At 47.3% G+C, this 13,435-nt stretch overlaps 1 protein-coding gene across 1 annotated transcript in view; it reads right to left on the bottom strand.

The window, feature by feature from the left end:
- Window positions 1-13,435, bottom strand: part of lrp8 (low density lipoprotein receptor-related protein 8, apolipoprotein e receptor) — a 306,559-nt gene that overhangs the window by 74,408 nt on the left and 218,716 nt on the right. The window contains exons 5-6 of the mRNA XM_056275639.1: window positions 8,399-8,773; window positions 303-425 (exon numbers count right to left, since the gene is read on the bottom strand). Of these exons, the coding sequence (XP_056131614.1) occupies window positions 303-425; window positions 8,399-8,773 (498 nt within the window). The remainder of the gene's footprint in view (window positions 1-302; window positions 426-8,398; window positions 8,774-13,435) is intronic.

Raw genomic sequence — 13,435 nt, 5'->3', positions numbered from 1 at the left:
CATAGTTCTTAACAATGAGGCAGTGATCCGCAGATCAGAGCTCCACTTCAAAATAAAAATCTCAGCCAACTGCCACGAATGACCTTGAGCGCTCCTACATAGCAAAAAATAAATAAATAAATAAAATAAAAAATCAGGCCTGTTGATGGGTTTATTCTGAAAAAGAAAAAAAAATCCCAAAAGAAAATGAATCTAAACCACCAACCAAGTGACGATTTCTCACCCGGGACACAGATGGAACGGGATTTGAACTCTGGTCTGTTTAATTAACGGATGACAAATAATGAATCTGTTTATCTTACCGTTCACACAGCCGGCCTCATCGCTGTAGTCAGGGCAGTCGTGCACTTTGTTACACTGCCTGGTGCCGTGGATACAGGAACCGTCGCCGCACTGAAACTCGTCAGGCCGACACGTCAGTAGGGCTGCACGCACAAAAAACACAAAATGCTGGGACTTAGCTGGCTTTTAATGTGTCGGCTGCTCACATGTGCAATCGCTGTCTCACACGGAAAGACACACACACACTCAGAATTTCTGGACGCACACAAAGAGAATGAGCGCCTTAGACACAACACTTAAACAAAGCAGTGTAAAATATTCATAAGTGCACACACACGCACACACAGCCACCCATGTATTCTGCAGGGTAGTTTTCTTGGGGGCAGGATCACAGTTCACGTCTCCGGTGATGGAGAACATGGCACGATTTGCCGAATTAACAGTTGCTGTGTGCGTGTGTTTCCCTGTGTGTTCCTGTTTGAGCGCACAACTTTGCCAGAGACTGTTTTTCGTATGTGTTTCTATCCACGCACTTGTGTTGTGTGTGTATGTATGTGTGTGTGTGTGCACATATGAGCATTTAGGTGTTTTCCTCCCTGCCCAGGGAACAACTTGGAGTACATTCCAATCCAACAGTAATCAGTCATCTAAAACTCGCCAGTCCCAAAAAAGCCCCACTGGAAATGAACCGCAGGCAGGCATTCACTCACTGTCTGAGAAAAACACATATCCAGACCCTGCTGTGTGTGTGTCGGGTGTGTGTGTGTGTGTGTGTGTGTGTGTGTGTGTGTGTGTGTGTGTGTATGTGTGTGTGTGTGTGTGTGTGTCGTGTGTGTGTTCTTATTAGTTTGTGCTTGCTGAAACAGCAGGGGGGCAGGTTTATTTAACTCATTCGTCTTTTTAACTGTCTATTTAATTATTCATGTGCTGCGTTTTGGGGTAGCTCTGCCAAGGGATGCTGGGCGGACGTGATCAATGGCCGCGTACGCCACGAAAAAGGCGCGGCACGCAATCACTGTGCTGAGAGATATGGCGGGCGGGGGGTGGGTGGGGGGAACATGGCCGCACACACTGTTTCACAGACAGGCGCGCATACGTGCTGACACTTGCAGAGGCGAGTGTAAACACAGACACACACACACATATTTAGACACATAGAGGATGCCCTGCTGCACCTGTACACTCCCCCCCACCCCGAGACCATGCACAGATTAACACACTCTGGCATGTTCCCTGAGAAAAGCCCCCTCGTGAGCACACAAAGAAACAAAGACGGACCCACTTGATGCTAAACGTAATGCTAAAACCAGTGGCGGGATGAAGCCGTAACCTTGCGCTGTCTCAAAATGTGCTAATTGTATCCGCCAAACGACTGGAATCCGAGCCCGGCTAATTATGATAAATCCCCGGGATGAATAATAATAATACCGCATCGCCATCTGCAGCAGTTAAGCAGAGTGGGGGGGGGGGTGGAGAGGGGAGGACCAACTAAAGATATGATTTGACCGTTTCTCATTTACATTAATCGACTGGCGCCCCCCCCCATCCCGCCCCCAATCACTTGTCTCAGCATCTCTGTGAACCAGCACAAGCTTATTGAGACAGATGTTTCAAATGAGATTGGAGATAATAACCGCTGATGTGAGCGGGAGCACGAGTGTAGCCAGACAGAACGGGGAGGAGGAGAGAACAAAGTAGAATTATGCTTCAATTCCAGTGTTTTCGTTTAACCACCATAACCCCTCCCTTACTAACCTTTGATTTCTCATTTCTCAGAGAGCTCATACATCGCATTTTATCTGGCATCAATCTCCACCTGCACACACATGCACACACATGCACACACATACACACATGTCTTGTTTCAGAGTGTAAGTATCAGCCTTATCAAGACAGATTATTCCTATAATTTGGTGACAGGAGGTAGATGTTGAAATGTGTACGGCATTTTGAAGGGCAGCATCATTCACACAAAGGACCGGAGTTTCTAATTTTATCAATATGTGGATGGCCCACGCAACCACCAGCCAGTATCATCCATCCATCCATCATCCAAACCGCTTGATCCTGCTCAGGGTCGCGGGGATGCTGGAGCCTATCCCAGAAGTCATTGGGCGGCAGGTGGGGCGACACCCTGGACAGGCCACCAGGCCATCACAGGGCCTGCCCACACACACACACACACACACACACACACACACACACACACATACACATACACACACACATACACACCTAGGGACAATTTACAGCCGATTCACCTGACCAACATGTCTTTGGACTGTGGGAGGAAACTGGAGCACCCAGAGGAAACCCACGCAGACACGGGGAGAACATGCAAATTCCACACAGAGGGACGACCCGTGACGACCCCTCAACATTGGATTACCCTGGGGCTCGAACCCAGGACCCTCTTGTTGTAAGCTGAACGCACTAACCACTGTGCCGCCCCCCCAGCCAGTATTATGTGTTTCATATTCATTTCATTGCTGTGATGCAAGACACTCCTGAACAATGAAATTATGTGAGTGAACTACAACGACCAGAATTTATTGCACCTACAGTATATGACGCATAGTATTTGACAAAGAATATGTTCTCTCATGTTGCTTTGGCAGCACTACCTTGAATGGAATGCAGACAAAATGTATAACCTACACAAAATGAAGTACTCCGCAAGAGCTAATATGCTATGGAGGCTATCTCTTTGTAATTAGCTGCTGGCTATGCTATTCATGCTCAGCGATGATAACAATCAGTGGATAGAATTACAGTAGTAAATAAGGTAGTGACTGTCCTTTTAGCTTGAAAGCAATGAGGAAATTGGAGCATCAGTGGAGGCTATTGACCGGGCGAAGATGAGTTTGCTCAGTGAAATGTCAACAGGAAGACAAGTAAAACGTAACTTACATTGATATTTAAATGCACCGTTAAAAACTGCTTCAAAATAACTGTTAGGCAGCTAATGGACAACAAAATCATAACCCCCCCCCACAGAGAGGGCTTGTGGTGGGGGAGTGTTGTGTTGTTCAGCCTCTGCTGCAGGCGGGGGGTGGGGGGGTGCGGGGGCGTGGGTCGCAGGAGAGCAGACGCGGCAGCGGTTGATTAGTAATCAGCCTCAGGTCTACTCAATTGACATGCTACGCTTTATATTCTGTGGTGAGGCTGGGTCCTGGACTGACACTGACATTGACAAATGTGAACACGGCGGACACAGAACGACGACAAGAGAGATTGGGGTGGGGGTGGGTGGGAGGGCAGTAATGTAAAAGTGCACGGGCCAGAGTGAATGAAAGACTGTATATAGAAGAGACATTGCAAAATTATGCCAAAACCCTGTCTGTCCTCCATCCTGAACCCTTGCAGCAGCAACAGACCTGCCACAACGACACAGGACTACACAATAGATTGCTGCAGCGAGCTGATGAAGTGGTAATACACCGCCTGTATTTTCTGATATGCCAGACTGAAGAGGCTTGACTGAAGTATTGTACTAATCATCTGACTATGCGATGATTTCAACCCCAACATCTGTCCGTGTGCATGTCTATATGCCTCTCTGTTTCTGAGTGGGCTTAGGTGTGGACGCATTACGTGTCTGTGGAAGCACTTGTGCTTGACTGCTTCTGTGCTCCTGTCTGCAGATCAGTGTTTGTGCATGAATGTGTGTGGGTGTATGCCTTTGTCTTATCCTGTGTATGAGTCTACTATCATCTCCCTGAGTGGTTCACGAGAGTGTGAAGGGGGAAACAGATGGGGGGGTCTTGCTTGTCAAGGACCCTCACCCCCCCTCCCCACACACACACACACACACACACAGGCTCTCCATCTGCCTCTGAAGATCACATGTTTACATGCCAACACACACCCCTTGATAACTGTAACATGGAACTTAGTTCAGTCATTTGGCTTTGCAACAAAGGCTTCAGAGTCTTTGTTCATACAGTACATGGCATGTACTTCTGCAGTAATGAATCATATCAATAGCTAATAGAGAGAGAGAGATAGATAGAGAGAGAGAGAGAGAGAGAGAGAGAGAGAGAGAGAGAGAGAGAGAGAGAGAGAGAGAGAGAGAGAGAGAGAGAGAGAGAGAGAGAGAGAGAGAGAGAGAGAGAGAGAGAACGACTTTATTCGTCTTGCAGCTACACACTAGAACATACACACATACATGCAGGGAGTGGTGGCTGAAGAAAGGTTCCTTCTGCATTTTTCCCATCCTGCTTCCCTTCCTCCTAGCTCTTCTGTTATCTACCAGCAAAAATGACCCAGAACAGTGTTTAACAGCAGAGAAAAGACTCTAAATGATATTTTTCAACCTGAAATTTCAACCCTGTACACCACTAGGGTACTAAGATTGTCTTAGGGTCATGTTTGACCCGGAAGTTAAAATCAGGTTTATCTCATCTCATCTCATCATCAGCCACTTCTCCGGGGTCGGGGTCGCGGTGGCAGCAAGCTAAATAGGGTGCTCCAGACGTCCCTCTCCCCAGCAACGCCCTCCGGCTCCTCCTGGGAATCCCAAGGCATTCCCAGGCCAGATTGGACATGTAGTCCCTCCAGCGAGTTCTGGGTCTACCCTGGGGTCTCCTCCCAGTTGGACGTGCCTGGAAAACCTCCAAAGGAAGGCACCCAGGAGGCATCCTAATCATGATGCCTGAACCACCTCAACTGGCTCCTTTCAACGCGAAGGAGCAGCGGCTCTACTCCCGAGCTCTCTCTGGATGTCCGAGCTCCTCACCCTGTCTCTAAGGCTGAGTCCAGACACCTTAGGGAGGAAACTCATTTCAGCCGCTTGTATCTGCGATCTCACCCTTTCGGTCACTACCCAAATCTCATGACCATAGGTGAGGGTTGGAATGAAGACTGACTGGTAAATTGAGAGCGTTGCCTTTTGGCTCAGCTCCCTCTTCACCACAATGATCTGGTACAATGTCTGCATTACTGCTGATGCTGCACCAATCTGCCTGTCAATCTCCCGCCCCATCCTACCCTCACTTGTGAACAAGACCCCGAGATATACTTGAACTCCTTCACTTGAGGCAACAACTCATCCCCGACCCAGAGGGAGCAATCCACCATTTTCCGGTAGAGAACCATGGCCTCAGATTTGGAGGTGCTGACTCTTATCCCGACCATTTCACACTCAGCTGCAAACCGCTCCAGTGCACGCTGGAGGTCAGGTTCCGATGAAGCCAACAAAACCACATCATCTGCAAAGAGCAGAGATTCAATTCTGAGGTTCCCAAAATGGACACACTCCTCACCTTGGCTGCGCCTTGAGATCCTGTCCATGAATATATATTAAAAAAAAATTGGGGGGGGGGGTCAGGTTTATAAACAGGTTTTTGGCTCAGGTAAATGATCTTTTTTTTCAACCTGGAATTTGATGACTTTTCCTAGAGTGACCCCCAACATTAGAACAAGTGAAATATTGTTTTTGTTCACATTTCTATGAAAGCTGTACACCACTAGGGTACTAAATATGTCTTAGGGTCAAACATGACCCTAAGACATATTTGGGTCATGTTTGACCCTATAAAGACGAGTGGTGTCCACTGATTAAATGCAGTCTTTCTGCACTGTGAAGAGGGAAAAACCAGATAGTCACAAAGTTTTTCTATGCATTTATTTCTAGTTTTTCCCCTTATCCCACCCAATTAACCCAATGGCATATGGCCGGAACTCTTGTCAGACAACTCCCCTGGCTCACGTTTCCACAGGAAGGAGATAGTCGTAACCCAGCTTCCTTCAAACTCGTGTCGGCTGTTCTCGCTAGTTTACACGCTGAAGCCTCGCATGGATTGCACTACCTTCAGGCCGCGAAGGAGACATAGGGAGAATGCTTTCCGTTGCTTGGCTGCAGGCGCCCAGATGGGCCAGAGGGGTCGCTGGAGAACGACGAGTCCCCAAACACTACAACGAGCTACACCCACTATCCCTCGGGTAAGGGTGGCCTAATGAATGCCTTACCCCGTGGACGCTCTGGCCGTGACCGGTTACGGCGAGTCTGGGATACGAACCTCCCAGCCACACGACGAACGGACTGCAAGAACGGCAGTTTATTCCGTTCGACCATCAGAGCAATAGTCACAAAGTTTGTGATGAATGACAAGTTGTTTTTTCATACAAAATAGATTTGGGGTCTAAAATTAATTTAAGTTGCTTTAATGAAGGCTGGTCATAAATGACCTGTTGCGGTTTCACCAACCCGAGCTGCCTCGCCGGCACGTTGAAGCCACTCAGAGCGCTGCGCTGCACTGGGTGTTTGCCATCATCCATGGGGCACACCTGCGGCAGTCAGGCAGCCCTCTAAAAGAAGCCTCCCAGAACGCCTCCCTGTGCTTCAACGTACTGAACCCTGCGGTAAAAGCGCTGACAAGCCTATTCTGTGATTAACCCTTTTCTCGTGTCTATTCCCACACTGTTGTTTTGTTTCTCCCAGCGTCTAACTCCTCTGTTCCTGTTTTTTGTCTCGCTGTTTTTGTTTCCCTCCGCGACTTCCACGGCTCCCCACGTCTCCCCCGCTCCTCGTCCCCAGCGACCATCACGTTTCCCTGGATCCCGTCAGTGATCTCCCTCCGCATCTCTCTCCCTGGACCCCTCCTTTCAGACTCGACTTCCTGGATCACGGACTCGGACTGCCCCGGACAACCCCTCGCTCAACGGATTTGGACTTTGGTAGCCAGGCGCACGCACATCGTCACAACACCCCCACCCGTTATTATTTTGTGGCAGTTTGTTTATTTTTGTTTTCCTGCATTAAAATTGTCATCGGGTTTCTCTGTACTCTGTGTCCGTCTGCCTTTGGGTTTCGCTACACTGGTCTCTGGTCTTCATTCGAGACCCGTAGCATGACCCTTAAGACAAGGGCAGTATACAGAATGTGTGGACAACAGAAGGGCTAGGGCAGCCAGGGACAGTGGGCGGCCCTTTCCTTTGGCAACCGGGGAACCAGAGCCGGCCCAAGGCATAAGCGAACTAAACAGTTGCTTAGGACCCCCGCGCCAGTTAGCTCACCTTTGAACACCATAGTTTTTATTCGTCTACATATTCTTTAATCTTTATTGTTATATTGTTAGATGTTAGAAGTTCCTCTGTTCACTGTATGTCTTTATTTTTTCTATTTAATTTATTCAATAGTCTCTTTTTGCATTTTATGTAAGAAAATAATTTATTTCTTTGTTACTGTTCTGCACTTTTGCACCATTCAAAAGCAATTAAAATATTTAACTTGTTCAGTAAATGCATTGTCTGTTGGTTTATTTTAAGACTTTGTAGCACAGTAGTAAATCATGACAATGGTATGGTAACGATCAAGCATGGACATAATATTGTCGGTGGGGGGTGGGCGGGGGGCTCAAATCAAATTCTGCTTAGGGCCCCATAAAGCCTTGGGCCGGCTCTGTGGGGAACCAATTCTAGGTGGATGTTCATGTCATGGTCAGGGACAGGACAGGAGAGCATTCTGCATGTTTCTTATTCGGGTTCTTTTTTTATGTTGGAGGAAACCCATGTGAGCACAGGGAGAATACGCAAATTACTATCAGACAACTAAACTACTATCACAGAAATTTGAATCGGTTCATCTGGACAAAACGTTGTGTCCAGATGAACTGATTCAAGTTTCTGTGATTTTCTTACCTGGGTTATTGAGCATGCATAAAGATACTACGCTACTATTACTACTACAAGATGACATTAAATCAGTCCCACAAGGAGTGGCACTCATGAGATCACGCGTCTGTCACAACAAAGGTTTCAGAGCCTTTGTTCAAAGTACAATATACATGGCATGTACTATCTCCTTTGGCAGTAATGAGTCATACCAATAGCTATTACTGCTACAAGATGATAATAAATGAATCCCACAAGGAGTTGGACTCATGAGATCATGAATGTATCAATCCAACCACCCATTTAACTGTGTAGTCAGACTTTTATGACCCGTAACAGGTTACATCCATCCATCGATCAAACCATCTATCACTGCTGTCCATCCATCAATTGTAAGCATCCCTACTTGTTTCCATGCATTCACACTCAGTCACTCACTCACTCACTCACTCGATTTGTCAACCCTTCCATCAATCCACCAACTCAGCTTTGGCAGACTTACGACAGTTGGCTTCATCAGATTTATCTTTGCAGTCGGCATCTCCGTCGCACTTCCAGTTGAGGTGGACACACTCCCCGCTGCCACACTGGAACTCCCCCACTGGGCACCGTGGCTTCTGGGGCTCGGTCCTCCTGCTGCAGCGCTCCATGGACTCGTCGGACTTGTCTTTGCAGTCCGGGTCGCCGTCACAGCTCCACAGCGCGGGGATGCACTCCGAGTCATTGCAGCGGAACTCGTGCTGGCCGCAGGTGGGGACCGAGCACTTCTCCTCATCGCTGGCGTCCCCGCAGTCATCGTCACCGTCGCACACGAAGATGGGTGCGACACACTTTCCATTGCGGCACTGGAAGTCCTTGCTGGGGCAGGCTTTGCCATCTGTGGAAGAAAGTGGCAAGTGGATTAAGGAAATGGGGGAGGTTGGTTTTTTGGAGCACTGTTGATGTAGTCATATGGAGAAACATGGAGGAATATAGTAAGAGTAACTGAGGAAAAGATGGTTTTACAACACAGTGTTATGATTTGGTCACACGACTGGTTTACCGATTGCTAAGGTAGAGGAGGAGAGTACAGTATATTGAACTTGATTGGTTTTTTTTTTCACTGATCTCAGAGGAGTGAGGTCACAGTTTGTCTCTGCTCATCAGTTAGTATACTTGTGAGGACTTTCCCTAAAAATAGTAACAGCCTCACAAACACAAGCACTTTTCCCAAACACATGAACACCTTTTGCGCTCACTCACTGCTGCTTACGACTGGAAAATAATTACATAGATGATGATATACATTCTTTTAGTGTTCCTTCTCACATTTTTCAAAGTGTGTGTGTGTGTATGTGTGTACATTTGTGTCTCCATCCTACCAGCAGATTGCTTTATTCATCCTTTGCTATGACCCACAAGTGAAATATTATTCCAGCCAGGTATAACAATGTCTTTTGATTCATGCGTTGCACTTAAAAAGGGGTATGCACTTTATCTGAGCGAGTGGCAAATCCACCTCTCTCTCTCTCTCTCTCTCTCTCTCTCTCTCTCCTCTCTCTCTCTCTCTCTCTCTCTCTCTCTCTCTCTCTCTCTCTCTCTCTCTCTCTCTCTCTCTCTCTCTCTCTCTCTCTCTCTCTCTCTCTCTCTCTCTCTCTCTCTCTCTCTCTCTCTCTCTCTCTCGTCTACCCACACACTGCACCGAGGGGATTCATTATGATAATAACCTATCGGATATTACTGCTCATATGCTAATCATCGCCTCTCAAATCTACTAATTTAATTAACTTGAGTCCATGAACAACATAAACAGCATTTCAGTTGAAGCTCAGGTGGTTTTCGAGGTCACGCTAGGTGTTCTGAAAGCAGACCGTCTTCAAACAAGTAAAGTGATCATTTGAAGAAAAAAAAATTGTACAAACAGTGGCCCTTTTACTTATCTAATAATGGATTACATTTATATAGCGCCTTATCTGGACACCCAAAGCGCTTCGCAAAGAAGGAGGTAACTCACTTCAACTACCACCAATGTGTAGTACCCACCTGGGTGATGCATGTCAGCCATTTTGTGCCAGAATGCTCACCGCACATCAGCTTGAGGTGGAGAGGGAGGAATCATTGAGCGAATTACGCGGGATATGATTAGGTGGCCAGATGGAGAGAGCCAGGTTGGGAATTCTGCCAGGGCACTGGGGGACCCCCCCCTGCTCTTTGCGATAAGTGCCATGGGGTTTTTAATGACCACAGCGAGTCAGGACCCCGCGGGGATGCTGGAGCCTATCCCAGCAGTTATTGGGCAGCAGGCGGGGAGACACCTTGGACAGACTGCCAGTTCATCATAGGGTCGACACACACACATTCACACCTAGGGACAATTTTGTACGGCCGAGTCACCTGACCTACATGTCTTTGGACTGTGGGAGGAAACCGGAGCCCCCGGAGGAAACCCACACAGACACGGGGAGAACATGTATGGGAGGAGGCATGTGGAAACCGGAGCCCCCGGAGGAAACCCACACAGACACGGGGAGAACATGTATGGGAGGAGGCATGTGGTAGTCTGCAGCCCTCCCCGGGTTGGCAGAGGGGGTTGAGCAGCGACCGGGACAGCTCGGAAGAGTGGGGTAATTGGCCAGATACAACTGGGGGGGGGATCCAAAAAAGAAAAAAAAAAGTTGGGTTAACCATAGCTATATTGACCAACGTGTGTTGGTAAAACAATTAGATTAGGAAACAATCATCATCATCCTCCTCCTCCTCATTGGAATATGAAGCGAAGACCAAGCCAAAACAAGTCTCGATACGATAGACTTCCACCCCAGGAACACATGCAGCTAAGAGGTAACTGATTCTGTAAAATCCATTTAACATAATGAGATTATATATGTATTTATGGTTAAGCATGAACAAACAGAACTGCCAAAAGTAGCAAAAGTGGTATTTTTAAGGATTCAGATATTCAACAGTCAACGTGCCCCCCCCCCCCCCACACACACACACACTCCACACTAAAGCTGTAAAGCTGTAAAGTGAGTTTCAAACACAGCCACAGAATAGACTGACTGGTGCTTAAAGTCTGGACAACACATCAACCCCTTGTTATAACCTGCCTGTCAAAGCCGATGGAAACCAGGACAAAAATTAATAAAGTGATTGGTCGGACACGGTGACAGAGCAGATGGCCTAAAATAACAGGCTGAAGACAATCCAAGAACCAAAAGGGGCAGAAGGAGCTTCATGAGGAGACAGGTACTTACAGAAGGATGGGGGGTGAAACATTCTCTGATGGAGGTTAGATAGACTTTCCTATCCAAGCCTCCTCCTCCAGAACGGAAGACAACTTGGTATAACAGCGGACAGACTAGACGGTCAGGTTTTGGAGAAATAAAATTTGACATGGTGGTATCAGTGTAACTGAAAAGAAGCAATCCATCAATGCCGTTAGTAGTGCTTTACCCAGAAGTTTGAAGGGAAGAAAAAAAAAAGTTGAAAATTTTCAGAATAACTGCGGTAATCAATCTGTAATCCCTTTTTTTTTTTTTTTAAAGGAGAAATACAAAGGTATCCGAGAGGAATGAGATGACACGGCTGAGCCGGACTGTTAATTAAAAAGGTAAATCCAGTGGGTTATGTCACTGACTGCACATTTTAGGCAGGTAATCGGTAACTAATAACATCTTGAAAATAACTTCCTCCACCCGGCGTGGGGCACCATTTAACCTATGGGGCTGAACCGATCCATCCATCCATCCCCAGACCCACCTCTGGACAGCTAATAGATGGAGCTGGGAGATAGGGCACAGCTCATTGCCCTTGTACTTGGGAGGGACGATTGAACTCTCTCTAACGTATAACATTTCACAGTGTGGGCAAGTGTAGATTCGGATACCCCCCCCCCCCCACACACACAACTATATATGGGCAAAGATACACATCATATAACGCTTATATACTATCTATATATTTATATACAAATGATGCAAATATGTGGCAACGCCGTCATACCAAAGCACAGTGATACAGACACAAGAAAAGCTCACGATCACACATGCACAGCATGCAGAAAACACACACACACTCGCACGCCACGTTTAACTCGGAAGAGACGGCGTTGTCTTGTCACTCTCTCAAATGTCACATTTAGCTTGCAACAGACAGCAACACCTGAAGGGATTTTTAGCAGACAGCTGGATTAATGGGCCGTATAGCAGCCAAACAACATTTTCATCTGACTCTATGGGATATCAATATGCATATGCATCATAGTCCACACAAGGACATCAATAACAAAACAAATCAAGTTGAGTGAACCATGCCTTGTACTGTCATACATGGGTAATCATTTACAAATCTCCATCTATATTCATGAGGATGGATGGATGGGGGGGGGGGAAATCCATTTTCAGTTGTTCCAGATTTAGCAGCCAACATAAACCACAAACTGGGTTTCTTTGTGTGTGTTCACCAGGGCTGTGCAGAGCACAGAGCGCCTGACACCTCGAAAATGAATTTTCATTACTACCCAAATGCAGTGGGTAGTCATACAGTCTGCAAAGTAGGCATGAACTATACTGGCAGTATTGCTGGTTCCAAGGCATGAGCCTACAGCCATCATGCTTCCTGACACTACAAATAAAGTGATAAAGCAACTGGATGGTTCTTGAAACAGTGAGCTTAGGGTACAGTACATGCCCTGCACTCAAAACAACGTGGGTTTGAATTTGCTACTTTCTGCGTGTGGGTAGCTTAGCGGTCTATTCAGTTGCCTACCAACACAGGGATCGGCGGTTCGAATCCCCATGTTACCTCCGGCTTGGTCAGGAGTCCCTACAAACACAATTGGCCGTGTCTGCGGGTGGGAAGCCGGATGTGGGTATGTGTCCTGGTCGCTGCACTAGCGCCTCCTCTGGTTGGTTGGGGTGCCTGTTTGGGGGGGGGGGCTGGGGGGAATAGCGTGATCCTCCCTACGTCCCCGTGGTGAAACGCCTCACTGTCAGGTGAAAAGAAGTGGCTGGTGACTCCACATGTATCAGAGGAGGCATGTGGTAGTCTGCAGCCCTCCCCGGATGGGCAGAGGGGGTGGAACAGCAACCAGCGGCTCAGAGAGCGGGGTGACTGGCTAGGTATAACTGGGGAGAAAAAAAAGGGGGGACCCCCCCAAAAAAAGAATATGCTGCTTTCTGCCCAATCTGCCAAAATCTCCGCTCTACACTTTCTGTAAAACTCAACATAATATGAACAGAGTGGCATATGATGAAAAAATGCACACTTTTTGAAAAACTTTCTATACACTCCAGTTCCACTACAGTCGAAAAACATCTTCCGCTGGCTTTGAGCCGTTGATTTAAAGAAACCAAGCTAATGTACCATTTGCTAGGAGGTACCGTTACCCATGATAGCATCAAACTGACGGTGCTTCAGAGGAGTAAAAGGGCAGGTGGGGGTGGAATTGCCATATCTGTATCACGGCAACCCTACGATGCACAGGCCTACAAATGTCAACTCACTTGTAAGGTGTTAAGATACAGGAGCTACGGCGGAGATAGAAAGAGGAGGAGGG

Source organism: Lampris incognitus, chromosome 3, assembly GCF_029633865.1.
Source record: "Lampris incognitus isolate fLamInc1 chromosome 3, fLamInc1.hap2, whole genome shotgun sequence".
NCBI lineage: Eukaryota > Metazoa > Chordata > Actinopteri > Lampriformes > Lampridae > Lampris > Lampris incognitus.
This window is presented reverse-complemented; position numbering and strand designations above follow the sequence as displayed.